General features: G+C 52.2%; 11 protein-coding genes across 11 annotated transcripts; 8 read left to right on the forward strand and 3 right to left on the reverse strand.

The window, feature by feature from the left end:
- Positions 1–610: 610 nt before the first annotated feature.
- BO97DRAFT_473980 (fungal specific transcription factor domain-containing protein) lies at positions 611–4,808 on the forward strand (the record flags this gene model as incomplete). Its single annotated transcript, XM_025700285.1, has 7 exons — positions 611–907; positions 1,404–1,567; positions 2,542–2,891; positions 2,945–3,255; positions 3,313–3,732; positions 3,790–4,022; positions 4,096–4,808. 7 exons carry the CDS (start codon positions 611–613, stop codon positions 4,556–4,558), a joined length of 2,238 nt encoding a protein of 745 aa, XP_025546078.1. The 3' UTR covers positions 4,559–4,808.
- Positions 4,809–4,893: 85 nt separating this feature from the next.
- BO97DRAFT_447218 (uncharacterized protein) lies at positions 4,894–5,629 on the forward strand. The gene is made up of 2 exons (XM_025698748.1): positions 4,894–4,933; positions 4,992–5,629. Exon 2 carries the CDS (start codon positions 5,070–5,072, stop codon positions 5,487–5,489), a length of 420 nt encoding a protein of 139 aa, XP_025546079.1. The 5' UTR covers positions 4,894–4,933; positions 4,992–5,069; the 3' UTR covers positions 5,490–5,629.
- Positions 5,630–6,447: 818 nt separating this feature from the next.
- Positions 6,448–7,685, reverse strand: BO97DRAFT_401055 (MBL fold metallo-hydrolase; the record flags this gene model as incomplete). The annotated part of the gene is made up of 4 exons (XM_025694324.1): positions 7,418–7,685; positions 7,209–7,356; positions 6,803–7,156; positions 6,448–6,737 (listed from the first exon to the last, which is right to left on the reverse strand). Exons 1-4 carry the CDS (start codon positions 7,631–7,633, stop codon positions 6,448–6,450), a joined length of 1,008 nt encoding a protein of 335 aa, XP_025546080.1. The 5' UTR covers positions 7,634–7,685.
- Positions 7,686–8,052: 367 nt separating this feature from the next.
- Positions 8,053–8,418, forward strand: BO97DRAFT_429794 (uncharacterized protein; the record flags this gene model as incomplete). Its single annotated transcript, XM_025697390.1, has 1 exon — positions 8,053–8,418. The coding sequence occupies one exon, from the start codon at positions 8,053–8,055 to the stop codon at positions 8,416–8,418; it is 366 nt and encodes a 121-aa protein (XP_025546081.1).
- Positions 8,419–8,534: 116 nt separating this feature from the next.
- Positions 8,535–9,509, forward strand: BO97DRAFT_465408 (uncharacterized protein; the record flags this gene model as incomplete). Its single annotated transcript, XM_025699548.1, has 2 exons — positions 8,535–9,024; positions 9,428–9,509. The coding sequence occupies exons 1-2, from the start codon at positions 8,747–8,749 to the stop codon at positions 9,507–9,509; spliced, it is 360 nt and encodes a 119-aa protein (XP_025546082.1). The 5' UTR covers positions 8,535–8,746.
- A 377-nt stretch (positions 9,510–9,886) lies between these two features.
- BO97DRAFT_401059 (2,4'-dihydroxyacetophenone dioxygenase family protein) lies at positions 9,887–10,616 on the forward strand. Its single transcript, XM_025694325.1, has 2 exons — positions 9,887–10,275; positions 10,376–10,616. The coding sequence occupies exons 1-2, from the start codon at positions 10,001–10,003 to the stop codon at positions 10,605–10,607; spliced, it is 507 nt and encodes a 168-aa protein (XP_025546083.1). The 5' UTR covers positions 9,887–10,000; the 3' UTR covers positions 10,608–10,616.
- Positions 10,617–12,091: 1,475 nt separating this feature from the next.
- On the forward strand, positions 12,092–12,814 carry BO97DRAFT_275804 (uncharacterized protein). The gene is made up of 3 exons (XM_025691024.1): positions 12,092–12,246; positions 12,319–12,635; positions 12,687–12,814. The coding sequence occupies exons 1-2, from the start codon at positions 12,215–12,217 to the stop codon at positions 12,617–12,619; spliced, it is 333 nt and encodes a 110-aa protein (XP_025546084.1). The 5' UTR covers positions 12,092–12,214; the 3' UTR covers positions 12,620–12,635; positions 12,687–12,814.
- Positions 12,815–12,958: 144 nt separating this feature from the next.
- Positions 12,959–13,904, forward strand: BO97DRAFT_438809 (ALDH-like protein; the record flags this gene model as incomplete). The annotated part of the gene is made up of 2 exons (XM_025697932.1): positions 12,959–13,748; positions 13,789–13,904. 2 exons carry the CDS (start codon positions 12,959–12,961, stop codon positions 13,902–13,904), a joined length of 906 nt encoding a protein of 301 aa, XP_025546085.1.
- Positions 13,905–14,568: 664 nt separating this feature from the next.
- Positions 14,569–16,683, reverse strand: BO97DRAFT_465420 (catalase; the record flags this gene model as incomplete). Its single annotated transcript, XM_025699549.1, has 8 exons — positions 16,435–16,683; positions 16,240–16,378; positions 15,928–16,171; positions 15,779–15,871; positions 15,715–15,722; positions 15,539–15,662; positions 15,051–15,453; positions 14,569–14,999 (listed from the first exon to the last, which is right to left on the reverse strand). Exons 1-8 carry the CDS (start codon positions 16,442–16,444, stop codon positions 14,569–14,571), a joined length of 1,452 nt encoding a protein of 483 aa, XP_025546086.1. The 5' UTR covers positions 16,445–16,683.
- A 1,171-nt stretch (positions 16,684–17,854) lies between these two features.
- Positions 17,855–19,801, forward strand: BO97DRAFT_465424 (GMC family oxidoreductase; the record flags this gene model as incomplete). The annotated part of the gene is made up of 1 exon (XM_025699550.1): positions 17,855–19,801. One exon carries the CDS (start codon positions 17,855–17,857, stop codon positions 19,799–19,801), a length of 1,947 nt encoding a protein of 648 aa, XP_025546087.1.
- Positions 19,802–20,643: 842 nt separating this feature from the next.
- On the reverse strand, positions 20,644–27,510 carry BO97DRAFT_447221 (putative fatty acid synthase beta subunit). The gene is made up of 3 exons (XM_025698749.1): positions 21,502–27,510; positions 21,322–21,437; positions 20,644–21,258 (listed from the first exon to the last, which is right to left on the reverse strand). The coding sequence occupies exons 1-3, from the start codon at positions 27,365–27,367 to the stop codon at positions 20,824–20,826; spliced, it is 6,417 nt and encodes a 2,138-aa protein (XP_025546088.1). The 5' UTR covers positions 27,368–27,510; the 3' UTR covers positions 20,644–20,823.
- Positions 27,511–27,997: the final 487 nt, after the last annotated feature.

The raw sequence follows: 27,997 nt of genomic DNA on the forward strand, positions 1-27,997 counted from the left end.
CAGAGAGAGAGAGGCCGATCAGAGAGTTTCCTGTCAAGCAAAGAGTGCTGATGATGAGCAGTCTAGCTATAGAGTGGAGAGGATGGGACTTCAGTTTTATCATAACTAAGTCTCTTGAGTCAGGCACAAGGTCTGCATTCCTTGTCTGATAGACTTCTACAAGGCCATGCAGGGTACTGAGGACGGTCTTTAGCGTAGGTCACTTGCTCGGCGATAGTCCGCATGCAGGTTTCCAGATTAATTCGTCACTCTGCCCCACTACTCTCATTTACTAATATCGACCTGGGAAATGTGAGTCTGGGCAGAATCTTAACAAAACTACTGCGGAGTTTGGATTGCCGTGAAGATATTCTTGATTGGCAATCAGAGTGCCTTTTTGGGTCGGATTTCCGGAACCTCCTTCCGAAAACCCCGAGCCAGCCCAACTCATCTTTTACGGCGTCGGTTTTTGGAACACCCGGTGGCTTTTCTCGGGAAGGGCAGGCCAGAGATTAGTATCGTTTTTCTCTACCATTTTAGGATCTGCTGATAAAAGCTAGCTATTCGCTTTACCTGTTTCTGGAGCATCCGTCTGTCCACCATCTCACCCCCCACCACCACAGATCCTACCATGTACAACGTCCTCATCACAGGAAGCTCCCGTGGCCTTGGCCTGGAGTTAGTTCAGTACGTCGCTGCCCACCAGAATTTCAAGGGTGGCTTGGTTATCGCAACCGCCCGTAAGTGCAGCCCACAATTGGACAAAGTCGTTGCAGCGAGCGATGGGTCCGTAGCGTTTGTTGCGCTTGACGTGGCAGATGAGGAGTCCGTCAAAAAGTCGGCAGAGGAAGTCAAGTCAGCATTGAGAGAGCGGAGCCTGGATATGATCATCAACTGTGCCGGCGTCCATAGCGAGACACAGGGTAAGGTCACTGGAATGTACAGCAACCCCGCCTAGCTTTCCTCCCCGTCGGTGGTATTTTAGCGAGCACGGGCTAACGGAAGCCATCCGAAATCAGGACGGACCTCAACTGGCAGCTTTCGGTCAATGTGAGCGGCACGCACAATGTTCTGCGCCATTACCTCCCTCTTATGGATTCGAGCCACTTGAAGAAGGTGATTAACATGTAAGTACATGAGGGAGATTACATTCCAGGCTTCCTTTCTGTCTATTGATTGTTCCAACGCTAACAAGCGAATCGCACAGCTCAAGCGTATACGGATCTATGACCCTAGTTAAAGAAGTCGCACATGCTCCTTGCCCGGCCTACAAGATTAGCAAAGCCGCCTTAAATGCATTGACGGTACAATATGCTGTCTCATACGAATATGAGGGGTTTGTGTTCCTTGCAGTCAATCCTGGAGTAAGTCGCTCCTCAAATGTTTGCAATGAGATTTCCTCCATACTAAAGAATAGGAATTAGTGGCTGAAGAGTGATATGGGTGGGCAAGATGCCGATCTCACCCTCGCAGAAGGTGCGGAGGCAGTATTGAAGCTTGCCCTCTCGGCCGATCGCCGAGACAATGGTAGGTTCAAGAATATCCATGTGCCAGGATGGGATAAATATGATGGGCATGATGTGCCCTGGTAAATTGTTGCAGCGTGGCATCTGGTTCTCCACGGATATATCATCCAAACGATATTTTTCGGGATATATTTTTCCGTCAATTGCATTGCGAAGATTTTCGAGGTAGGATAAAAAGCGACATTTATATTATAGACCAAAGAGCAATTGACATTCATAAGATATATCGACAGACTCAAAAACACTAGAGTTGAGAGACCTGTCTGTTCATTTGCATGACATTAGTAGGCCAGGATGATGTCAGGTGATGCGCCGAGGCATTCACGCATTCAAGATTTAGACACCGAGGCATTAAGGCATCGGATATCCACCGTAAGCATCGGATGGCTGGTTTCTCCAGCCCGCTCCACCTTCTCCGCCTCTTGGCAAAACCGCCGGGCGGTGGGATTTGCAACATCACTCACGCTTCCCATCCTCCAAAAGAGACGGTCAATTGAATGCGATGATATCAAACCAGTTTGCACCTACTGCAGATATTCCCCCTCCTGCAGATATTCTCCCTGCTGTGGGTCCCGCTTTTACCTCAATTATTCGCCTTTGGTTCAGTTGTCGGAGTCTAACTAATCGCAAACAGTGTGACCTGTGCCATGCCAGAAAGGTTCCTACGTGCCTATCGTCCATAATTTAGAGATGGTCTGACCTTTGCCCCTCATTTAGGTGAAGTGTAGTAGGCAAGCACCATGCGCCAACTGCAGGGATGCTGGGACGGCGTGCCGACGCACACGCAGTGGACGAGCATCCAGAAAAAGAAACCTTCTGAGGTCTGCGGTCGCTTCCACCTGTCACATGAATCAGGAGCAAATTTATCGATCCTGACATAAGTCTGCAGCTTTATAACTCCTCAGGAGTCTATGATAGATCTCGAGAGACATACATCAGATACTCGCAGGTAGGGTGCAAAGGCCGCTTGAAGAAGAATGATAATCATCTTTCTAACATCAATTGTGCCCAGGAGACTTCCGAGTCCTAATTCTAGGGTAGGAGAAAACGGTCCTTTGGGAGATTCTGGATCGAGGCCAAGAGGGGTTGGGCAACATGGCCAGAATCCTACAGAATGGCCCCCGCCAACTGCTGTCTCGACAACAAGCGATGATGGATCGAATTATCATGCGATGCAAGCAAAGGACATTATTCAAATAGACCTCCAAAACTCCCTCCACATCAGTCGTGAAAGACAGTCTTTATTGAAGTCTGCCCTAGAATTGGTCAGTAGCATCGCCGACAGTCAGACTCTGACAGCCATGGAAGAAGAGCCTCGTTCCCACGACCCTCCTTACCCAATTCCAGAAACACCACCGCGCGAATTACTCTTCATGCTCCTGCCTGGTAGAACCTTTAACTTCCCGTCAAGCATTAATCTCACTTCTAATGGAAGATAGGCCCTCCGGAGTCTCTCCGTATCCAGTGGCCGGATCACATATCCGATAAGTCATACGCGGCGATGGCTACCACCTTGTTACGAGCCCCTTCCGAACTCAATGCCTCTCGATTCCATCAATACTGCGTTTGCATATACGTGAAAGCAATCTTTTGTTTGTATCAAACTTCACGAACCACAGATGACCCTGTTTTGAAAAGTGAGCTTTCAAAGTCCAAAGTAACTTATGTAGCGGCAGCCATGCGCAGCACAGGGCAGTTCAACATCCTACAACCACCGGATTTATCAGCAATACAATCTCTGCTCTCTAGTGTAAGTTGTTCTCCCATATGGGTGAAACATCCTCATTGACCTGTATTGTTTCTTTAGGCATTGCTCATGCAGCACTTGGGGAGACCTTGCCAATGTTGGCTTTTTGTCTCGTATGCTGCTCGACAAATCACAGCCCTCAATTATCATAAGATCTGCAGACGACCAGCTGCCTCGGATCTCGAACATGAGATCTGCAGCGCTGTATACTGGTGCTATTATCTTGATTCAACGTTGAGCTCTTTGCTCTGTCGCCCTACTTCGCTACCGTATCTGGAGATTTCCCCCACCGATCTTATCGTATTGGCGCCCTCGTCTCCGTACGACAGCCTTTTGCGTGTCCTACTTGATCTCGCTCAGGTCCAGGGGAATCTGCGAGAAATATCTTGTGGTGGCAGAAACGGACCCAGCGACCGAGCGCTTGAAACTTGCCAGCTCCTCAACGCCAGAATGCACGACATTCTCCCACGACTACAGTCGGTATGTCTTCACTTTCTTGCCCTACAATTGCATGCTCTAAGATAACTACTCCTGTAGAGCCGTGATTGTCATCCCAAGATGGTTCAATATGACTGGGTTGGCGTTGACTTCTGCTTCTACGCGATCTTCGTGGAGATTCACCGCACGCGCTTGAAAAATGCATTCAGCCCCGCCGTCCATCGTGAATGCCTCGTCTATGCTCGAAAATCACTCCAAGCCTTTCTGTTTCTTCAACAACATCCAGCTGAGCTACCGGGATTCGACGATCCATATCCATCGTTCTTGACATGGTGTGCCCCTCTTCTCTTTCTATCCTCCCCCAAGCATAATGGGCGGAGTCAACTTACAATGGGCCCGCCTTAGGACCCTACTATTCTACCCACTCAGCGCATTCTTCGTCGTTTTCTGCAACATTATTGGAACCATGAATCATGACGATTACGAACTCATGCGCCAGATCATCAAGGGCTTAGTGCCATTCAAAGAAGATTGCCACCTGGGCAAGCTTCTGACCCTGTTGCAGTCGCTGGAGCATCTGTGCAAGCCATTATTCCACAGCCCAATCGAAGGTGGTGGTGGATCAAGAGGGGGCTTTTCTGAGGGGAGCGTCGCACAGCGGACTTTTCTGGCACCGGGTGATCTCGCCGATAATCCGGTCTCGACAGGGGCCTTTCCTTCAGGGCCTTTGGAGAATCACAATGGCAGCAACCAAGTGGCACCTGACACTAATGCTGACTTGTCTGCTGACTGGCTCATGTGGCAGCTGTTCAATAGCCAGGTTCCGGCCGGGTGGCTGAACCATGAAATTGACCCTTTCGATGTGTGACGCTGACGCTGGATGATGGAATCTGGGGTAAAACTTAATCTACATAGGATAGGAAAGTTCATATCACCTTATGAATTATTCATGGTTGGAGGTTATAGTAGAGCAATCCTGTGGCCGAGAATGAGCAACCTCTTACACAACGTCTTCCGCTGCGGCTCTTCTCTCGCTTACCACCACAGAAGCTTTCTCGGAATCGAATTACCCAATCGGACCGGACTTCCGGATGACCCGCGGCTCGGACATCCGCATCCTTTGATCAGCTGTTCATTCGCCGAGTCAAAATCGCTCTATTTCAATGCGCTGCGGTAAGCCCGACAACAAATATACAACAAAGCATTTGCAGCAGCTTATCTAAGCTTGTTCAGGTCGCTTCGAGTAAGTTGAGACGTCACCCAGCCTCAATTTCACGAAGCCCCAACTAAAGACCAGAAAGACACACACAAGTCCCATACGTCAAGATACTGCCACCAACAGCCACAAAACGTGACCAACATCCTGAAACGCCAAAACAATGCACTCCCATGAAGATGCCGGTCACACTGTCCACGTCGAGGACCTGAAATGGCTCCCCCTTGCCCCCAAAGTCTGGATTAAAGTCGTCAAGCTAGTCCCCGAGACTGGCGAGTACACGGTCATGGTTCGCGCTGACCCGGGAGGTATGCTCCCGCGTCACCGCCACGTTGAGAGTGCCGAGATCTACGTCCTGAAGGGCAGCGGCGCGCACCCGCAAACCGGCGCCTTCGTGGCGGGAGACTATGTGTCGGAGAGCAAAGGCGCGGTCCACGACCCGCTGCCATTTCATTGCGAGACCGAGCTGCTGATGGTCAGCCGAGGACCATCGGCGTTTTTGGCGGATGATGGATCGGATATGTATATGATGGATGTGCAAATGCTGCAGGGAATGATGAAGGCTTCGGAGGCGACGGTTTAAATGACCCTCCCCTGTTTCTCGAGGTCTCTGTGTGCACGTTTCAGTCTCAACATGTGACAAGGTGGATACTATTTTCTTTTGCGCTCGTAAATGTTACATTGCTGTTCCATTTCGGCTAGCTGCAAGTAGATTGATAATGCATGGTTGTTTGAATCATATTCTGCTCCGCGCAACCTGGTGTTCGTCAAACACTGGGTTGGGCCAGGGGAAGCCGGGTTAAGAGCTAACTTTCCAGGCCCCCTACAAGATACTAGTCGACAAGGTGGAAATTCATGCGCTGCTGAATAGGCTGGAAAGATTACCTTCAACTATCCATGGTTTCCAGGCATTTTGTTCGCAGGCACTGTGGAGCAATTCGGTCCTGGACTGACTTCCATCCAAGCTGGGGATCCTTTTGCTGTGAAGCGCACAAAGCGCACGGGAGTTTTACCGACGACAGATTTAACACACCTAGGTAGGGTGCAATTAGGAATTGAATGCAGAGAAGTAGGACCATTCCCTGGCGTGGTCCTTCCAATTATGTTCGTTTTTGTTAATTTTTGCTCGTCCTAAGACGTCTTTATCGCCTTCAGCAAGTCACTTGGTATTGAGTCACCAAATTCCAGTGGTTCTGTGAAGCCTTAGAAAGAGATGCACAAACCCACGATCACCTATACATTGCCGAATTCGTCGTCAAAGAGCCGGGACCATATAAATTGTAGACCGAAGGCGACAGACGGCTATTTGGTGCCGATGAATCCTTAATCCTTCCTTTAAATTTCTTCATCATGCTTCGACAAATATCTCTCGGAAAGGCTGTTCAAAATTCTGCCCTTACAAATAAGATACAAAGACTTGGGCCTGAGCCATACAGTCCTCGCTGATTGGCCCTTCCTGGGATGGATGCCTCTGGGACATGAATTGAAACGCGCTGATCGTGAAATAGCCAGGCCAACCCGCAAAAGTCAAGATAGTCATCTTACAATGAATACCGACTGCCCGAAAAGCACGGAACCAGGCACTTAGGCATGTCCCGCTCAATCAAGCACTTGAACCGCCAGCCAGTGCAGTGGCCGGCCAGCATGACCTTGGGGTCAAACATTTTCAAATCCTTCATCGTTGCTTCAAGCTTCTCGTCGCTAGCGTCAGCCAAGTGATACCCACCCACCACGCTGTACAAGGGCACGCCTTGACCCAGCGCGATGGCGTCGCGGCAGGTGTTGACAATGCCCGCATGGCCACAGCCGGTGAAGAGGACCAATCCCTTTCCTGCCAAACAAACCATCAGCTATGAGTCAGTCCACAATGTAGGTGTGGCTACTGCTCTGACTTACCTTTGAGGTTACACATTACGTAGCGTTCTTCCATGATCAAAGTATCCTCCTCCCACTTCGCCTTGGCGGCGTCGTAGCGCAGGCCGCCGTGGATGCCATCCTCATAGGTCGTCTTGCGGGGAACTTCGCCGGACACCATGAAGAAATTATCCAGGACGGTGTGGGGTTGGTCACTCTTGACGACCTGTGCCCCTGCTGCCGCAAGCTCCTCGAAAGAGGGATCAGCCTCCAGTGAGAGCGGCTGCTGCGCCTGTACACCGCGGAAATCCGGGCGGTTGGGATGCACATCCATCACGACCCGATCGCGGTCGATCCTTTTTTCCTGAATCATCTCAATCGCACGCACCAGACCCCCTGGACGAGGTTAATTCACGTCAAAGGAAACTCCTGGAACACCGAGACTGACCCGAGTGATCACGATGGTAGTGGGATAGCACGATATGCTCGATCTGGTCAATCTGCGACCGCAACCTTCGCGAATTGCGTTCCCACACCGCACCTTCCGGTCCAGCATCGAAGAGCAGCACATGCTTCTTCTCGCCCTTGGTCGCAATCTGCGGCCCCGTGGTTCAGTAAGTACATCGGTCTCCTCGGCAGGAAGTGAACAGGACGCACCAGGAGAAGCGAGATACCGTGCGCTGCACAACAAATATTGTCCATGCGCATCTCCATGGTGGCACCATCACGCTGGGTACCCGATGGTAGCGGCGAAAGCGGAATGCCCATGAACTGACTCGCGACCTTGACTGCGGGATTCATGCTCGGGGTGATGGGATCGAGTTCATCGTTGACGATGCAGTGAATTTCGAGGCTATCGATTTCATTCAACATGGTGGTATGGTGACTTGATGATTTTATTGAGATGGTACAAGGAGTACTAATAGTGACAGTGGTAAAGGAAGGGGACGGAAGATTTTCTCGCGGTATGCACTTTTAATCTATCGGCGATTGATACTGGAGCCTCTTTGGCTGATGATATAATCAATTACTCTTTTTTTTTTCTCTTTTTTTTTGGGTTTCCGGTCCGAGGTCGGTGGTATGGACTTCCAAGTCCGGTCTCCCGGATTGCGGGCAAAATAGTTAATCCACTAGTCCTTAGTCAACCGCTTTAAGTTTGGTAGAATTGCTTTGAGCGGAGTTAGGGATCTACTCCCGGCAGAGTCGCTCATCGCCCTCGGCAGCCCGAGTCTGTCAAGCGCCGCCCCTACAAGCTGCTGGAGAGTAACGATGATGGAGAAGTGCAAGTGTGCATGCTAGAAGCCCGATTGCTCTGGAACAGAGCGACTGGTCGTAATGGCGGACAGCTTGTGTCCAATGCGGCCGAGAACAATGCCTCCTGGCGACAGGCCCTGGGCCCCGAACAGGCGCGTCAGGTGATTCAACTTACCTTCAACAATGTGGAGAGGATGCAACAGTTGGTTAATGACGTTAGGCTGAAAGAGGAGGCGGAATATCGCGATATACAGAAAGTCCGAGCGTACTTCGACCATGATTCTTTCAATGCCATGTTATCCAGCGTGGCTCAACTCAAGGCGGACTGCCCAATGGTTTATGCACTATACGCCATGCTCACAGGCGCACAGGAAGTTGAAATAAGCTCTCCACCTTCCCCTTGATCTTTTGGAGAGATAGTTTACCTGGATTCCCAACTCATTTAGGGATGCAGGGTATATAGAGCAGTCGGAGCGATCTTGATGCGGGGTGCAGCACTGTGGCCTTATTGCCTGATGACCGCAGAACTTCAGCAGCTAATGAGGGCAGTATCCTCGGTTTGGAATTAAAACCTTCACCCCTGCTCTTACAGTCTCTGCCGACATATCTGGCTTCTATCTGGTACATACTCTTCGTGGGACCATTCGCACCAAGACCGTAGTCTACTGTACTAATGGTCATACTGGCCGTCTCATCCCGAAATTGAGAGGGGCCCTGTAAACCCTGCGCGGCATGATGACTGTCCAAGACACACAGGACCAGCGCCCGAACTGCGGTGACAAACGATCGTGGACATCTGTGCATACCCCAATATTTGATCCCACAACAGGGACCACCGCCGACAGGATGGCCTATTGCACCCAAAGAAAAACCCTTGGGTACTTCTTCGTTGGCGGCGACCAAAGAGATGCCCAGGGGGCGATCACAGGCAACGACACAGCGCTACTCGGAAGCTCTATCATACACGTAAACGCCTGCTTTGCTCCTCCATGGGAGTCCAGAGTCCCGAGGTGAGCCGGGCGGTATCAGCGTGGACGGGGATCATGGGCCTCACTGCCGATAGCTTTCCGATAGTTGGTCAACTTTCCACCGCTATGACCAGGCGTGCAGGGCAAGGAGAGTGGATTGCTGCAGGTTTCAATGGATATGGAATGTCCTACTGTTGGCTTTCCGGAGACTGTCTGGCAAAGGGCAATATTAGACGCCCGGTGGACGTCGCACTATTCCGGATGCTTTCCAACCTATTCCGCAGCGACAGGCTAAACTCTTAAGGACGTACAACTCAACCAAGGAGTTGCTGTCTCTTTTCCCCGCATTTCCGCGGAGGTGTGGGCCTACCTCTTGAAGCGATATGATAGGACGAAATTATCGTACCCATGTTTGAGTTCATAATATTCATAATAAACCCGCTAGATTATGGGGACTGATGTACGTTAGTTATTCGAAGCTCAAGGTGATGATTGGAAAAGATTACTGGGGTCCCTTGCTCCGATGAGTTTTTCCAACACAACAGCCTTCTCTGCCTGTTAGCAAAACGGCCCGTCGAAATTTAACTGAGTGATAATGATGCGAACCGACCTACGCCCTCGCAGTCTGTCAAGGAAAAGAAGAAAAAAAGAAAGCGGAAATTCTTTCTAGGGAGAGCTCGTATTGATGCCTCAATTGCGAGACTTAGGTGATTAGAAGAGGGAGATCTGAATAGTCAGTCCAGGCGCGCCACGTGTTTCTAAACCCCGCATGGACTTCACCCCGCATTTCGCATCTTGTGACTCATGGCAGTAGTACAATACATGAAGCAAAGGAGACTATAAAATCTCGCTCGTCGAGGGAGACCTTCTTGCTTTGGGCCCGAAAATCTAGTCCCGTCCGTCCATTCCGCTGACTGCTCCATCCTATGAACAATCTGTCCTCATCTACCCCCACCGCCACTATATATTTGGGGACCGACAACAAACCCAGTGCGAACACGCCCACGATCAACAAAGCATGGCAGATCATGTCTCCGTTCCCTCGGTCAAGGACGACCCTGAAACCCAATTTGTGGCACTTCATACTGCACCGGACGTGTACATCAATGCAAAGAACGATACTTGCTGGCTTCCTTGGGTGGGCACCATTGAATTGAAACCCTATCGCTTCGAAGCCCGCAGTGGGCAATTCGTTGTTGGGCTCCGATCCCCTGTCGATGCTTGCCTTGGGAAACACCGTCATCGCGGACCGGTCACAGCTGTGACGGTGGCAGGAAGTTGGAGATACAAAGAGTGCGCAAAGAGACACTACCCTTGGACCCTATTCGACGGAATAATCTCAAGCGCGTGGTACACTACAGACTTGCTAACTGTTCTCTTCTGGATATTGTAGGTATCAATGGATTGCTCACCCAGGCGACTACGTGGTGGAAAACCCGGGCACCATCCATACGCTGTACATCAGTGGGGGGTCGGAAGTGGTGTTTACCATCAATGGAAGTATTGAGTTCTTCGACGATAATGATCAGCTCAAGCAGACGATGGATATCTTCAGCTTTGCGAAACTGTACTATGATCATTGTGAGAAAGTGGGCATCCAGCCCAACCCGGGTTTGTGGTACTAGTCAGCGAATCAAATGTTGCAAGAATTGTATCTACTAGTACTTGATCAGGTAAGAATAGTGCTCAGGCTGAACTAAATCACTGTACCTCCCTGCTTTAGACAAACCAAGTCTGATGTCTCAGTTTTCGATAAGCACAACAGGGGTTTAGCGCTGGACCGATTCGCGCAACCGTGAGATTAGTCCCGAGAAACAAATTCGCCGGCGGGTAATTGTATAGTAACCACATTTAGTCGGCTTAGTTGCATATTTGGCTCGATAGTCACTGAGTGCTTGTGAGCTGGGCCCAAGGATAAGATTTATCTTTGTCCCTAATATCATAAGCCTCCCTATCATTCACTCGTGTCGGAGACAAGAGGAACGCAGAGAATCAGGAAGCCACCAAGAATGGGGAAGCTTGTCAGCTTCAAACTTAGCAACCATAACTGAAAAATCGCGCACAATCGCCACGAGATAGCAGGACAAGCGTGAGGCATTGATCTGCGAGTGGGACTTTCTCAACCCTTCATCATTAAACATTGAAAACGGCTCTCGCGTTATCCAGGTTGAGACAGATCAGTTAATTGACTCTCGACCTGTTTTTACGAGTGAGATCACCAACCGCACAAGTTGTGCGATGATGCTGAACCTGTTCGCTTCAGACGGAGAGTCAGACCCGGTGTTCAAGGTTACTGCACAGAAGCGCACAGGTATACTCAACTTCACCACCTGTATTCGCAAAAGCCTGTTGGACTTCTACGGTGCTGCGAACTCGTGAGCCTTGGTGGAGTCTTCTTAATCAAAACGGGTCGGGTCAAGCTCCACGTCATGCCTGACTCCCCCAAGCCCAAGCAGCTTCCATTTCAAAACCAGCAGCAGTTGAAGGAGGATTGGTTTCGGTATCAGATCTGTCCAGCTTCGATTGTCTGCCTGCCCGTCCTGCATAGCACGGATTCGGATATTCTTGGCCTGCGGTTGGAGCATACGCATTGTCTTGCTTTAGACGGAACCGGCAAAGGAGGCCACAATCATCATGACATTCTGGATGCGGATGAGGTCGGGTATGAAGCCTATCTTACCGTCGCTGATGCAATCTTTCGGATTGATCCTCCAGGCACTCCGACGAACAGGACGGCTTTCCGGGAGTTTGGGCCTCAGGGAATGGACGTTTCTTTTTATAGTTCTGTGACTAGATGCCATATGATTAAGTATAAGAACCAGTACTTGAAACAAGATATATCTCGCAGGCAGTGAAGACTCCAGGCACTTGCGGTAAACTAGCTTACAAGGTGTCGAGTATCTACAGGTGACAGAGTCTTTCCTGACAGCTGGTATGACCTAACAGTAGTCCACGTAATTGCCGAGCCATAGGAGCTGCTGTTGAAGATCTGATAGAAGTATATAAGAAAAGAGGATAGACTACCGGGAGCCGCAACTCACGTGATCTATTTTCTTACTAACATGATCGGGTCGCACCACTAAAATAACGAACATCTCCCAGATGCAACCTGAGGCGTCGAGGTGTCGAATTAACCCTCGGCAAAAATACTCAATACTTCGCTATGGCTTGTATCTTCGGAGTCATAACAATCTCATCACAAACAATAGACCACAATTGATCTCCGAGGAAGATGCGGCCAACGTCTGCCTGTTCATCATGTCGGTTAGCAATTCTCACGACTCTCCCGTGCCATTCCTTCCATCAAATTACTTACAGGCCATGCATCATCTTTAGCTTCCGCAAGCGCAAATGCATGGTCCTCGCACCAGGGAAGCCAGGTCACCTATGTAGCTCGAAAAATTGGCTGTGTGACCTTCAGGCCTTGTCGGTTTCAGTTTCAATAAGCAGGAATCCTGATTTACAGCCTGAGAGCGACCAAACATTCTACAACAAGCTACCCCAAGATGTATGTAATGAGCTTGCTGATCTCTACCTCAAGCTGGTCCACACCAAGCAGTATACTTCTTCCACCATCACACTATCATCCAAGAACAACGCCAGGGTCGAGTTCCAGCCTATTTACTTCTGGCTATAGTCGCATTATCGGCCCGGTGAGTTTACCACTTCGAACAGCTGGCGCGAAACCATCTAACAAGCAATAGGGCAGACTCTCCCCTCACCCTTTCTTTCAGCATGTACTACCGTGTAATCGTGTTCGGCCATTTCTACAGCAGGCTGTGTTAGCTTTCGAGATGCACAACAGACCAATCAATATACCATCTCTGCAGGGCTGTCTCCTGCCTGCTTTTGCGTTTTTTGTCGAAGGTGGTACCGACCAAGACACCCTTTTAAGTGCTTAAGTCGTCCGGATTAGGGGTTCGTTCTATGTGGTTCGGAATTAGATCAAAGCTTGTTCGTTCAGTGCGGAAACACCATGATTCTCAAACCCGCTGAGCAGACCCCTCTCAGTGCCTTGTTTCTTGCCAAGCTCATCAAACAGGCTGGTTTTCCCCCGGGCGTCGTGAACATCCACCATGGCTACGGCAGTGAGGTCGGCGCAGCTATAGCCTCACACAAGGGCATTGACAAGATTGCTTTCACCGGAGGCACAGGCACTGGAACGGGGGTAATGAAGCATGCCGCAGGGACCTTGAAGAATATTACTCTGGTGACAGGCGGGAAATCTCCTCTGATTATATTCGACGACGCGGATCTTGACCAAGCAGTAGCCTGGGCCCATCTTGGGATCATGAGTAATCAGGGTCAAGTGTGTACGGCTACCAGTCGTGTCTTTGTACTGGAGGCGATCGATACTCATTCCCTGGAGAAATATTGCCGGCATGTCCAGCAAAACACTATCATAGAAAGTCCGTTCTCTGAGGGTGTCACCCATGGGCCACAGGTCAGTAAGCTGCAGCAGGAGCGAATACTCAGCTACATTGAGGCGGGTAATAAGGAGGGCGCTACACTTCTCCTGGGTTACAGTCAGACCTTTCATACTCCAGAGAAAGGTTACTTCGTGCCCCCAACGGTTTTCACTAATTTCACAGACAGCATGACCATTTACCAAGAAGAAATCTTTGGTCCTGTCGTGGTGGTGTGCCGATTGGCAACAGAGGAGGCGGTTATTCGCCGAGCGAACGACACCATTTTTGGCTTAGCAGGAGCTGTGTTCACACAGGACATAAAGAGGGGTCCTCGAGTTGCTCGCAAGATCCAGGCTGGTTCGGTGTTTGTTAACAGCGCTATTGACAATGAACCGAGCGCCTTTTGGAGGTTACAAACAGAGCGGCGTTGGGCGGGAGCTGGGAGAGATGGGGCTGGATGCGTACTCATGTGTGAAGAGTATATTTACCAATTTAGGGATGAAGCTTCGATAGTAAATTCCACAATGGAGAGTGTTGGTCTTGGAAAAGGTACAAGGTCAAGCGTATCTACAATAACTGTGTGGAGAGACCCTTATTTATATTTCACCTTCTGCAGACTATATTCGATTTATCAAGAAAGGGATATAGTATCAGAAGCACGTTTTTCCCCTCAAGCCTTATAAACAGCATCACCACATCAGACCTTCAGGCTGGCCTGGCTAATAATAAATAAAGTCAGGTCAGGTGAAAAGAAATTTCTACACCTTCCGTCAGGTTAATGAGTTATCGTACGGGCCAGGGAAAACCGGGTCACGTGATGCATGAGAAAAAGTAAATACTATAGTTTTATATAAATAACTATTTCATCAGCGGGAGTGAGTGACGGCAACAATCCGGCGAACACCAGATAGTACAACCACTAGGGGCATTGTTGAAATAACCCACAGTCCAGTCTCTTCAGTCTTGATCACACATTGCGGTAAGCATTGAGCACCGCGCCCGTTGCAGGATTCGGGGTCGTAGGCGGAACATAACTGGGGGTCTCGTGAGGTTCTTCTGCCCCTGCGACGATGCCCAGGGTTTCCTGTGCCAGCCTTTTGTTCTTCTCGACCGTCGACATTAAACCCTTCCGGATACTTTCGGCAAGATCGTGATTGATTTTCTCGAATATATCTGTTCAGGAAGGTGTTAGCTGCGGAGAGATTGCAGCAAGAGTCCACTGACCTAGAGCCTTGTCTTGCTGAGTCTTAGTGGCTGTCGACAAGGAAGCCACAACGTTGTCGACGAAATGTTTCCGCATAGTTTCACTCAGACCCAAGTAGTGGTCATTGCATTGCTGGTAATCGACGGAATTGATCTCGCTTTTAAAGCGTTCCAGGCTACCAGACCATTGCAAAAAGCTGGTATTGTAGTTTTGGGGTGGGTGAGAATTATCACCAGGCACAATGTAGTTGCGCGCGTTGGCGTAGTTCGTCATGTTGTATGCTCCATCGCGCCTAGTGGGGCTGTAGACATATGAGCATGGCCTATTAGTCGGTAGCTGGTCATTGTTCACGCCTAGACGATATCTCTGTGTCTCCCCATACGCAAACAGCCGGATTTGAAGTACTAGGTTGCCAATCAGCGCTGATCGTATAAATGCGACAGGTTTTCACGTACGAGGATCAGGAGAGATATCCCATCCTGGTACGACATTTGCCGGGTTGAACGCGGCCTGTTCCACCTGCGTGAAGAAATTCTGGGGACACTCAGTCAAGGTGATCTTGCCAAACTCCTTCCATGGGAAAGTTTTCTCCGAGAGAATTTTAGTGGAGTCAAAGATATTCACAGTACTTTGGCTGGGGTCTTGAACTAGTTGTGCCATGACCTTCCAGGCTGGAAATTGGCAGCCTGGGTCGCCCTTCCTCGCCGCATCAATCTCACAATACAGGCGACGAGTCAGCCAGTCTGGGTCGGCACCAGCCTTGGCCACTGCCCCTGCCAGGTCGAAGTAGTCCTTAGCAGGATCTATCACTCGGTCTGGTACTAGCTTAATCCGAACTAGGGTATGCTTCCATTGTCCCTGGTCGTGACCACTCCCCTTCTTTTTCAATTTGCATCTTGTCAGTAACTGGACCACGCTTCTCAGGGAATAGCAATCTCACCACCCATTTGGTAAATGTATAACAATGGACACTGTGGGCCTGGAGAGCAGAGTACGACACTGGGGTACCTTCATCACTGAAGATCCTCATCAATGCATTATAACCCTCCGGATGGTTGTTGAAGTAGCTACCCAGCATCAGCAAAACAACCGATTGTGAACCGGGGAAATGTTTCTTACTCCCAAAACTATTGGTCTGTGTTTAGTCACTGAGGTATATAGAACATGCGAGGAAATTGCTTACCATGGTGGCATCGGGCAGGTTACTTGCAGGGCAACGCTTTGAGGCATGAACGAGAGAGGGGAACTTAGAGGGGTCCCTGATGGGGAAGATTTCCTTTGCTCAAATCAGCCGGAGCACAGTCTATTACATAGGTATATTATCAGACTTACAGGATTCAGAAAGGCCCAGTCAAGGTTTCCTTCCTCGGTGTAGAGCTTGAAGGCGAGACCTTTAAGGTCTCGGACCGTGTCTGGATAGCCTTTCTCCCCCGCAACGGTCGAGAATCGAGCAAAAAGCCGTGTTTTTTTGTTTGCTTCACTCAGGAACTTTGCGTCCGAGTAATCGCTTACCTTGAAGTCCTTGTTCGTGACTTCAAATGTACCGAAAGCGCCTACGCCCTTTGCATGGACGTATCTATTGTGATGAGAGGCTTTTTAGACAACCTCTTCTTCTGAGTAGCTGAACGAGAATAGGAAACTTACCTTTCCGGGATCCGCTCGTGCGTAATGTGGGCTATCGTGTCAAGAACATTCAGATCCTGGATCAGTTGGGAGGTCTTGATGTTCGGGGCGGTGTTGTCGCGGGTCCCTTCTGTCAGTAGCGGATCCTGCAACGGACAGCCTGGAGAGAGTCAGATATGATATATTGCGGTCAAAGAAATCTGGGCCGCAACGGACCATTTGCCATGGTGAAATAACCCCGTGACTGGGGTGCAGGAGGAATCCGCCCGGCGTCAGGAGCGAAGTCTGTGTCAAAGATTCATCAGCCCATCAGATTAGCACTTGGACTGATTCCTGCTTTACCCTGGGCCATAGTAGGGTTGGGTCTGGTTGGCAGTGTCTTGCGATGCATGGGAAATGGTGTTAGCATCAGGATGTCGTTTACTGTGTAGGTCCCTTACCTTGCGCTCCATTGTGACTCTGACGGTTCGATCAGTGCTGGGAAGGTAATCTGAAGAACAAGTATCGATACCTGGATGGGCACCCAAGGCCACTTTATAGATTAACAGATCAACATAAGGTGATGCCCGGGAGTTATTGCTAAAATTGATTGTTTACTGGTGTAGATAGCTATAGTGTTGAGATAATAGTGCAGGTGGTGCAGTGGGGCTGACCGCTGGCCGCATGCGGAGAGCGCATATCACAAAGTGGTGACAGTGACGTATTTGGCTTCCATTGCCCTACTTTCCCCAATCTCCCCCAATGTAACTCACCACTTTCGATTCCACCAACGTTCCCACAGATCCAATGAGCTACACCGCATTACAACGGTTCCCCACATGCATACTACCTTACTCATATATACTAAATCTAACCAAGCTCGGAAGGATCCCGCAGAAGCCGCAGCTTGGCTCTGCTGTCAGACTGTCAGAATGTGGGCCAGAAATCTGACGTTTGAGCAGTCCTTGGAAAGGCCCGTGGAACCAAATAGAAATCTTCCGACAGAACTAACCAGTCAGGCTGAGCTATTGAGCAACGAGATCGTTGATGTTATGCAGCCGCCCATGGTTTCTGCCGTGGGGGAATCGAGCAGTAATGATCAGCTCGACGGCCTTGTGCATCGTTCTCGGAAAAGATTCCATCCGAGACAGCCTCCTCGAGAATCAAGTCGATGATGTTATCTTATCGCCCACGGTGTCGGCCTTGGAAGACGAGGCCTTAAGAATCCTTTCGAAGGTCGGGTGGATAATTGCTGCAAGCATCCTCAATCCGGGCAGGTCCTTTCGTGTTAATATCATTGATGTAATGTCGTTGGCCATATTCTGGGCCTGCAGACAGAAGGTAACAATGACTATCTCGCAAGTCTTGTAGACCGTTTGCAGAAAGAGTCGCAGTCCAGCTAGGCACTTTGCCAATTGTACTACTGGTAGCATACAGTTGCCCTTGGTATGAGCCTTGAGCCATGAGGTAATAATGACCACTTCCAGCTTCTCGCAAAGAGCTGCTTTCGGACGGACACTCTGCTAAAAATGCCGTGGAAGAGCTGTGCTCGTGTCTAGGCGACACGGCTATATTATATCCAGTAGACCGCAACTGTTGGATTCCTCTGCACAGGAATTGATCAACTCTGTTCATCTTTCATGACCCGAACATCATCATGATGCACCACTACATACTTTGGTCTGTTCTGGCTGCCAGTGTATTCTCCGAGCCATTTCACCCCCATTCACCTCAGGTTCCCCTCGATGAGGACGATTCCAGCACCACCACCCTCCCCGAATGTGTGAAAGGGGTCATCAGCAATCCTCTGCATGTTGCTAATCGGACCTACGACTATGTGATTGCCGGCGGCGGTCTCACGGGTCTAACCATTGCGGCCAAGCTTCTCGAGCATTCGGATAAGATCACCGTCCTTGTGATCGAAAGCGGGTTCTACGGATCCGAGTACGGCCCCATCATCGATGATCTGAACACCTACGGTCAGATCTTTGGCAGCAGTGTCGACCACGCCTACGAGACCAACCCCCAGATCCACAATCGCGTGGAAATCATCCGGTCCGGCAATGGTCTAGGCGGGTCAACGCTGATCAACGGCGGGACGTGGACGCGTCCTCACAAAGACCAGGTCGATTCGTGGGAAAAGGTCTTCGGGAACGAAGGCTGGAACTGGAATGCGTTGAAAGAGAAAATGGATGAGATTGAGGATCCTCGAGATCCGACAGCAGCCGGTTCAGGTGTAACCCCCAAACATCTTCACCATTATGACAAGAATTGCCACAACCAGGGGGCACATCCGGGCAATGTCCAGGCGGGAGCGCGAGATCGAAACAGACCCTGGTCCCCCTTGATAGAAGCCCTGATGACCACCGCGTATGACCTCACGGGTGCGCCCAACAGATCCGACCTTTGCTGCGGTGTCCCACACGGTGTTTCCATGTTCCTCAATACTTTGTACAAGAATCAGACTCGAGCCGATGGGGCGCGAGCGTGGCTGGATCCTATTCTCGACGACCATGCGAAAAGGGACCGCATCACAGTCCTGACAGGTCAGCTTGTTGGCCGAGTCAATCTGAATACCACCGTGCCCAGGACGGGAGAGGCTGGTAAAGCAACGTATAGAGCAGCAGGGGTCGAGTTCGGTACCCACACTAAGCAGGGTTGGAATTTCAATGTAAGCGCATCGCACGAAGTCCTCCTCGCCGCGGGCTCCACCATCTCGCCTCTCATCCTGCAATATTCCGGCATCGGCCCGAAGAGTGTCCTCGAACAGGACCAAGTTCGAATCCACCAAAAGGTTGACCTTCCAGTGGGCCTCAACCTGCAGGATCAGACGACCACGTCCGTTGTCTCCACCACAACCAAAGAGGGCTATGGACAAGGCCAAGTCGCGTATTTCGCCACCTTCGACGAGGTCTTTGGAGATGATGCGGAGATATTCAAAAACATACTTCGTAGCAATAACACGTTGCGCAGCTGGGCCGTGGAAGCCGTCGCCGGGGGAGGATTTCACGACCCGGACGCGCTTTTCCTCCAGTACGTCAACTATCGGAATTGGCTCCTGGGCCCGAACAACGTCTCGTATGCGGAACTATTTCTGGACACCGACGACCGCATCCACTTTGACCTGTGGGATTTGATTCCCTTCACGCGCGGATACGTCAAGATCCTCGACAACGACCCCTACCTGCGAAGCTTCGAGTACAACCCTCGCTACTTCGAGAATCCGTTGGATCAGTATGGCCAGGCGGCAGCCTCCAAGCTCGCACGGGATTTGACTCGCTCCGGCACCATGGCAAAATACTACGACCGCGAGACAATCCCCGGGAAGCTACTGTGCAGCGACGCGGATCTGGAAGACTGGGTGAAATATGTGAAGCAGAACTTCCGGGCCAATTATCACGGCGTCGGAACGTGCAGCATGATGAAGAAAGAATTGGGCGGCGTCGTGAACAATGAGGCCAAGGTCTATGGAGTTGACGGTCTGCGGGTGGTGGATGGCTCTATCCCCCCTACCCAGGTCTCTTCCCACGTCATGACGGTTTTCTACGCTATGGCCGTGAAGATTGCGGAGAGTATAGCAAGCGATTATGATAAGTCAAAGTAAGAGCATCCACGAGCTCTTTTCCAGATTTATTAATCTCATGTCGCAGGCACAGCACTTCTAAGGAGCCACCGGCGTGGACAGAACTGAAATGAGTCTAGAAAAGAATCACGCGGTCCTTGGGGAAAAGACGTTAGGTTAGGCTTAGTATGGAGTCGACAGCATCCGTGGACTCGGTTTACTTTCTGCCTTTTCAAGCAGACAGGTTGTTTTGTGTGCATGTATCATGATTATCATGGAAGCCGATCCTGCTTCGGCTCGGAGGAGCTGACATGGGCTTTGCCTGCAAGCTATATTCTAAAAGCATAATTCATTCAGGCCAGTGCAGGGTAATAGTTAGGCCTGCTCAGCTAAGACTCATTTCTGCATCTTTACTCAATTGATACTCAAATTCGAGAGATTTTGAACTTATGTATACTATGAGATAATTTGCAAGTGTGTATGAGTGTTGGAAGGACCTGCAGAATCCTTTGAACATTTCACTTTCTCATTAGCACCACTAATATTAAGATGTATATGCTGCTTACTCATGGGACCTGTGCGAAGATGCCGCATAGCAGGATCCTGACCATCACAGCAAGAAAAGTGGATAGAATAGCGAGAGTTTCATTCGCACACTGAAAGGTCCACCCGCGCATATTTTGTGTTGCATCTTCTTGATCCAGCATGAAGAAGCGATGGAAGGAGGTGATACGACAAATGGATATGAATCATAGGCTGTTTGAGAAAAGACAAGCAATGGGTAGTAAATAAGTGTTTCTAGAGTCTGCTCGAAGTTCAGTACATGAGGTTGAAATTATGGTGCAGAAATAGGTTGATGCAGAACATGGGGTGGAACAATGTGGCAGAAAAATGTCGTAGAAAGCGTCTTCATGTTAACTAGTAAGCAAACGGGAAAAAATAAATTATCTACAGGACCGATAATCCAAATATCAAACTTTCTGCACGTCAGAAAGTCAAGCAAAAGAGAAATGAATCCAACGCCTAAGGAATATCACATTTTCGGATCCGGAGCCCACCCCTGCTCAACAAACAGCAACAGGTGCTACTTGATCCCAATTCTCCAAGATTTCCCTTACACGAGGGCTCTCAGAGATGGCCAGCACCTGTTCAAAGTAACTCTTACTCAACTCAAATGGCTGCGCCGTCAGGTTGGGAATGTACTTTCCGATCAGCTTCTCTGGACGAACCATGTGCTCGGGGATGGCTTTGCAGAGGCTGCGTCGGAAGGTGTCAACCCCAGGGCGGAGAAGGCTACTGTGGAATGGCACGTTGACCTTTAGGGGGATTGTGGCTTTCGCACGCTGAAGCTCCAACGGTGTCGGTTTGGCATCAGTCTGCGCGAGACATTCCTGCACAATGTCGGGAATGGCAGCCTTGAGCGTGTCCATGGACGCCAGTAGTTTGGGGTGGGCCACCAAGTGGTCGACGACGCCTGCCAGGCAGTCCAAGCTTCGAAGCTGTTTTTGGTGGTTAGTGACTAGGAAGCAGGGCGCAGGTTTAGGGGCACACAGGGCACATACATCACCGGCACACACGTATTGGGTCGACTTCACGTTGAAGTTGACAATCTCGCAGAGTCCTCCGGTTGCGGCTTCGACTGCCTTGACAATGTCACAGAGATCAGATTCTTTAAGGTCTGCGTAGAAGCTTTGTCAGTACAAAAGGGTTATTGTTGGACATCGGCAGCATGGTTCACATACTCTTGGAAACCCGACTGGGGTTGGCAGCCACCATAGAATAATCTCGACCAGAATGGTCCAGCTCGATCGACTTCTGCATCGTCAGCCCCCGATAGAAGACGGTGGCCGTAACTCCCTCCAGAGTGAAAATCTCCCCCATGGCTGCCAGTGCCGAATACTCGCCCAGCGAGTGCCCCGCATAGCAGCTGTCCTCATTGATCAGGCCGCGCTCCCGCATGTCATGAATGCGCGCCAGCTCCATGAGCACCAGCGAGGGCTGCGTGAAGATGGTCTCGTGCAGCAGCCCGCCGGTGGACGTGTAGGTGAAGGAGCGCGTGGTCGGGGTTATTTCGTTGAAAGCGCGCACCGACTCAATCTCACCTTGGTCGTTGACCACCTCGAAGTCTAGCGAGATGTAGTTCTCTCGAATAGCCTTGCCCCGGCTTCCTCCGAAGTGCACCGTGTACTCCTTAGGGTTGTTGCGCACGATCTCCAAGATGGAAACCCCGTAGGTATCCACGAAGAATGTCTCGGCCGTGTCCCAGACCCGGCGCGCGGCGGCACTCGTCTCATACAGATCCATCCCCATTCCAGGCTTCTGACTGCCCTGACCGGTGAAAAGGTACGCTCCTGGCTTCTGCGCCAGCTCTGCGGTGGCGCGAAACACCTCGAGACCGGACTCCGCGGACCGGGCGGTTGCGACAATCATCAGACGGCCATGGTTCATGCCCGTGTGGTTCATGTCCACCAGCAGCGTCTCGCCGGGCGTCACCTTGCCCTGGAACGAGGCTGACCAGGTCTTCATGCGTGTCGGGTCATTTTCCGCCGCGTGCAGCTCCACCAGTCCCCGAACGAGGCCGCTGGTCTGCATGCCGTGGATGACCCGGCCATCGTGGCCGGCATACTGCGCAAAGGCCCGCGACAGGTGGATGGGATTGCTGTCGCCCGAGGCGGAGGCGTAATGGTTGCTGGACTGTGGCATCGTCATCTCTATCTCCGCCGCCAGAGGGACGGAAGTTGGAAATTCTTTGACCTCAGTCGATGCATGTCCGCGACGGCTCAGGAAGTCCAGCACCGGGTTTTTGAAGTGCGAGTGGCTCTTAAACCTCACTGTTCCAATGGTCACCTCCCCAGTCCCGACAGTGCAGCTGACAGTTCCATAAGTCTCTATCTCGCTATAGGCGTGGGCATCGCGAAACTGGTACGAACTCCGCAGTCGAAAGGTGAGCTCCTCATGCAGGTGGTCATCGAGACTGGCTCCGGCAGCAATTTGGAACCAGGGCTTCGACGCCAGCAGAATCACTTCCCTCCGCGACTGCAACGGCAGCTTGTACACCTGCTCCTCCTTGTTCTTGTCGAACGTATTGTGGTAATCCTCGTATCGGCCCTGGAGGATGAATTCACTTCCCACGGTGATGATGGGCGTCCCCTGCCTGGAGATGGTGGCACGGACGCGAACAACCTTCCCCGACTCAGGTCGGATGCGAATGGACTCGATCTCCGCGGCAGACGACAGGACATCGCCCTCGCAGATGGGGCTCGCATCGTCGAGCACCTGAAAGTCGTTCTTCAAATGCAGGAGCTGCAGGATATCCCCACTGATGGCGTCGGTGAAGAGACAACGCATCAACGGCTTCCAGGCCACCACAATGGCCATGTCCAGAGGCGCCAGCAATTTAGACTTGGACTTCATCTTCCCGCTATACGCGCTATTCCGGTTGTCGATGGCCTTGGTGAAATCCAGAATCGCCTCGCGCGTCACTAGGACGGTATCATCGCTTCGCTGCTCATGCCGGCTGCCTGCCTTCGGCGCATCGCCGACCCAGAGCTGCTCGTAGAAGCGGCTGATGCGCTGATTTCGCGTATCCATGACTTCGTGGATGGGGTTTTGGCCATACGTAGGCTCGTACGTGAAGTAGAAGACGAGATCGACCGGGAGATCGCCACCGGTAACGGGGGCTCGCAGCGTGAGCATGAGGTCCGAGGCCGACAGCGCGCGAATCTCGACAGTGGCATCGTCCTTCTCCTGGCCTTTGTTGCTCTGCCGCATCAGGATGACTGTCTTCTCCGGACGGTCAGGGTGCATGATGCGCACACCGAGGCCTGCGCGCGGCGCGAAGAGGCCCTTGATGGGGTTCTTGGCCAGTCTCTTGCCCTGCACAATCTCGTTCAACGTCACCAAGGCCTTGCGCCACGAGGGTTTCGTCCCGCCAATCAGTTCGAGCCACTGCTCCTCGGTCGGAAGGGTCTCGGCGAGGGCATCGAGATCATAGGCCAGTGTCGGCGGGTCGTAGGAACGGCTGTGCTTGACATAGTTGACATTGGCCACCTCCACCGGAGGGCCCGTCGACGGCAATACCCCGGCCGAGTACAGGTAATCCAGACTAGGGACCCGGGCTTCTTTGCCCGCGTAGAGTCGCTGCAGGATTGCGTGCACATGTGGCTTGTGAATGTTGTCGAGGATCTGCTTGACCGGCTCATCGGCCACAGTGGTGTACTGCGCCGCCACCGGACCGTGTAGCACGCAGATGCGCCCGATGTCCTGGTCTATCACCGCCTCAAGTCTCTCCGACTGCCACAACGAGTCCTTCTTGAACCAGTACTCGAAGGACTCATCCAGCGCAATGATGAATGGCAGTGGCTTCCGGCCCGGCTGCTTGTACAGCATGGCCAGCTGGTTCTCGTCGTCGCGGACGATCACATCGTGCAGCGCCTGCGGATAGGCTGCCAGTAAGTCGGCCAGGAATGCCTCTGGACGGTCCAGCTGTGCATCATGTTGAAGCACGGCGCGAGGGCGCGGTTGGCGGGAGCTCATGCGGCTCTCGACGCAGCGCACGAAGTCGGCCACAAACGACCGATACGAGGGGTCGATCCATGCCTGCTGGCTCTTCAGATACAGGAGGTCGACCGCCCGGCGGAGCACCTCGGCGTAGGTCATCTCGGAGATATCGCAGGGATGACTCTGGGCGTCCACGCCGAACCACACCTTGGCGTAGTCGGCGTTCAACCGCCGGATGATGCTGGCCTTTCGCTTCTGCAGCTCCTGAACTCGTTGCGGCGGAGGCAGTGAGAACACCTGCTTGTCCAGCTCAGCCCACAGCAACACCCCGCGTGTCGCCAGCTTGTGGATCGGCTCCCCCATCTCCGACGTGACCGTGATAACACCGCCCGTTGCCTTCTGGTAGGTCTTCTCCCACTGCGCGTCCGGCACACCGGGCGTATTCACAATCGCCTGCTTCACCGCCGGGCTGGTGCGCGCCTCCCTCGCCGTCATGACACGGCTGCCCACCAGAATTCCGTCAAAGGGCATGGCAGCATAGCCGAGTGCCTTGGACCACGACCCCGTCAGGTAGGGGTAGGTATCATCGCTGCTGCCGAAGCCACTGCCCGCCACCAAGATAATGTTGGAGTATGCGCGGATCTGTGCGTAGCGCTCGAGGATCGGTTCGTGGAAGTCTTCGTACGAGTGATGCCCCCCGCCCCGGCCGCCCGTCCACTGCAGGAGGATGGGAAACTTGGGATTCGCCTCGGCAATGCGGAGCACACTGTCAATCGCATCTTTCGAACCCGGCTTGAAGGCGATGTGCGAGAGTCCGAGGTCACGGATATACTCGCTGGCGATGTCGATGGAGGGCACGCCCGCGCCGATGGTCAGGCCCGTAATCGGCACGCCCTCCCTGCGTAGCTGGCTGAGTAGCGGAATCTGCCAGCCCATCGCCCGGGGATTCGCGTAGATGAGGTTGCAGGTGATGCCACGGCCGGCCGGGATGGACTGCACTAGCTGTTGTAGGGCAGCGCGCATCCCGTCGGCATTGTGGTAGCCGCCACCCGCGAACTCGATGTGGTAGTTTGCGTTCATCACCTCGGCGACGAAGTCCGGGGAGACGGTGGTCGGCGTCATTCCTGCCACCATGACCGGGGGCAGGCCCAGAACCCGCGAGAACCGGGTGTCGAGGATCGTCTCGTCACCGACCCGGACCAAGCGGGGGGCATAGTCCTGTTCCCAACTGGTATTGTAGACAACTGAACGCTTGCGGCTCACCAGTTCCGGCATGTAGCCCAAGGCCTTGCTGGGTCCGCTCAGGGTGGTCGAGAGGATGATGCGCGTCGCGGTGCCGGCCTTGGCCGACGACAGGAACGCGCCGATGCCTGTCTCGCGTCCGGGACCGAAGTCCAGGAAGTGCGTGGCTGAAGGGAACCGCGTGGCCTTCTCCCAGTCGACGATGCCACAGACCACCATATGCACGAGCTCGGGGATCAAGTTGTCATATTCCCGCAGGTCAGCCCCATTGTCGGTGCGAAGAACTGGAAATACCAGGCTGGTCCCGGGGACATTCACCCCGCGGAGGTCCTCGATAATCTGTGAAGAGGCATCCTCTAGGAGACTGGTGTGGAAAGGCACAGAGATTGGAAGGAACCGCGCAGTGATCAGAGGGGTTCTCTGCCTGAAGGGCACGCGAGCATTGTTGGCTGGAGCGCCTCCGGAGTTGTTCGAAGCCGTGCGGACCTTGTTAGCGAAGGCGTAGAGGGAGAGAGGATCGCCGGCGACGACGAATTGCTGGCGACCATTCAGCAGAGCCAGAGCGGCTTGCTGTGAGGCAGGCAGATACTTGTTGTGCTCGGCCAGATGCTGCAGCAACTGCTCGCGGGAGGCGCCCTTGATACTCAGCATAGGGCTCAGCCGTTCGGACTGGTCGACCAGGGCAGGAGGAATAGAGCTCGGGGGATAGCACTGTTGGGAACGACATCCAATCCAGAATAGCACCTGGAGGGCGGTGCGTGCGGCGTCGAAGAAGGTCGGCCACGACACAACGGTGGCCAAGAGAGCAGCCACCACGATGCCTTGAGAGTGTCCTGCGGCGCCGCTGAGGTGACGTGCAAACTCCCCCGGGGTCTTGTTGAGAATTTTGCAGGTAATGTAGTAGTTGAGTAGCTGGACCAGTCCGATCAAAGGCTGACTGACGGGGGCAGAGAGGAGATAGTCGACTGACGGACGTGACTCCGGCTTCGCCAACCAGCCCATGACATCAAGACCATGAGGGTACATGTCTTGAGCGCGGGTGTCGGCCGCAAGCCCCTTCAATTGTTTGCTCAGGTTATACAAGGGTTCAGCCAGCTGGCCGGGATAGGTATCGAAGAGATGCTGCAGTTCCTCGAAGTAGCCCTCCACACCCTGACCGTTGAAGACCGTCACAATGTTCGCGCGACGACAGAGAGCATCAGACAACAAGCCACTCGTCCACTTTGGGGAGACAAACTGCGTCACACTGATAGCTTGGTAGTAGGTCTGGATGATCTGGAACTTCTCCTCCGGCTCGAGAGGCAGCGAAGCGACAACACTGTGGATGTCTTCATCCTGGAACAGATGCTTGTTGAATACCCGCAGGGACTTCTTGAGAATATCCTGCGGGCCATCCTCATGCACCTGGTCGACACTGTCGAGGACCTCGCGCACAAAAGCGGAAAGGCTTTGGACTTTTTCGGAGAGGGACAACTCGTCGACGGCCCGAGTGGTCAGGCCATCCAGAGTAGTTGCAAACCGATCATTGAGAATAGACGATTTCTTGAGGGATGCTTGGGAGCGGAGGAAGGCAATCTCAATGTCTTCACGGGGTAAGGACATGGGGGAAGGGGATCCCAAGGGGTACTCTGTCATGGGGGTATCTACCTCCATCACCGGGGAGAAGAGATCATCCGACGAAGCAGACGAGCTCCTTCCCCCGGCCATGACGGGATTGGACTTCATTTTGCGCGGAACGGCAAGATCTATCGAGGGCCGGGAGTGGTGCGGCATTTTTTGAGAAAGAAACAAGGCAAAGGAAATGAGATAGCCAAGGAGAGTGCAAAGGAGGTTTGACTGAATGTGAAGAAAAGACAGTGGAGTCATATACAGTATACACAACGAGTGGGGAGCAATCGACAAAGAGAAATCTCAAGGGTATACAGACAGAAAACAGGACGAGAGCTTCTTGCAGTGATGGTCCAGTCGTCTGAGTGCAGATGCCAGCCCAGCGCAGCTCAAACTCTTACGCCCACGACGAGTCTCTCCCCAAGAGAAAAGACTGCACGTCGCTGGGATGATATACAGGCGAGGGATTGGACTTGCAGAAGGCCCACGTGGAAGAAAACACGACAAATGAACCACTTGCCATCCTTCGCACAGGGTTTGCCGGCCCCCAAAAAATTCATCATCGCCTCCGTCGTTAAGTCAGGCCAGCCGTGAACGCCTTGCTACATGGTGGATACGTCGAGTATTCTGGGCACACTCTCAACGACCCCTGCAGTCATGTCACCCTCGTGGCACTTCCTGCATACTGTGACCCACCAACCAGGAATACACTTGCTTCCGCTGGCCCTCCAGCTCGCCATCATTTGCTCTTTTCCTCGTTTCGCCGCCAAATCTAGATCTATCCTGGCGTCCTGGCAGTCACCGTCGCAGCCGAGCTGAGACAAATGTCCTTTTTCGTTACTTCCGCTCATCTGCGCCATGATCCTCCAGGAAGCACTGGCGAAGAAG

Source organism: Aspergillus homomorphus (assembly GCF_003184865.1).
Source record: "Aspergillus homomorphus CBS 101889 unplaced genomic scaffold BO97scaffold_80, whole genome shotgun sequence".
Classification (NCBI taxonomy): Eukaryota; Fungi; Ascomycota; class Eurotiomycetes; order Eurotiales; family Aspergillaceae; genus Aspergillus; species Aspergillus homomorphus.

What these genes read in the sequence shown, in the direction of transcription:
- BO97DRAFT_447218 (XM_025698748.1), top strand. Translation starts at nt 5,070, where the DNA reads ATGCACTCCCATGAAGATGCCGGTCACACTGTCCACGTCGAGGACCTG.
- BO97DRAFT_401059 (XM_025694325.1), top strand. Translation starts at nt 10,001, where the DNA reads ATGGCAGATCATGTCTCCGTTCCCTCGGTCAAGGACGACCCTGAAACC. An exon ending in GGAAGTTGGAGATACAAAGA is followed by an intron (nt 10,276 to 10,375) that starts GTGCGCAAAGAG and finishes TGGATATTGTAG; the next exon opens with GTATCAATGGATTGCTCACC.
- BO97DRAFT_447221 (XM_025698749.1), bottom strand. Translation starts at nt 27,367, where the DNA reads ATGACTCCACTGTCTTTTCTTCACATTCAGTCAAACCTCCTTTGCACT. An exon ending in CCCCAGTCGGGTTTCCAAGA is followed by an intron (nt 21,438 to 21,501) that starts GTATGTGAACCA and finishes GCTTCTACGCAG; the next exon opens with ACCTTAAAGAATCTGATCTC. An exon ending in AATACGTGTGTGCCGGTGAT is followed by an intron (nt 21,259 to 21,321) that starts GTATGTGCCCTG and finishes CACCAAAAACAG; the next exon opens with CTTCGAAGCTTGGACTGCCT.
- BO97DRAFT_275804 (XM_025691024.1), top strand. Translation starts at nt 12,215, where the DNA reads ATGCGGCCAACGTCTGCCTGTTCATCATGTCG. An exon ending in TCTGCCTGTTCATCATGTCG is followed by an intron (nt 12,247 to 12,318) that starts GTTAGCAATTCT and finishes CATCATCTTTAG; the next exon opens with CTTCCGCAAGCGCAAATGCA.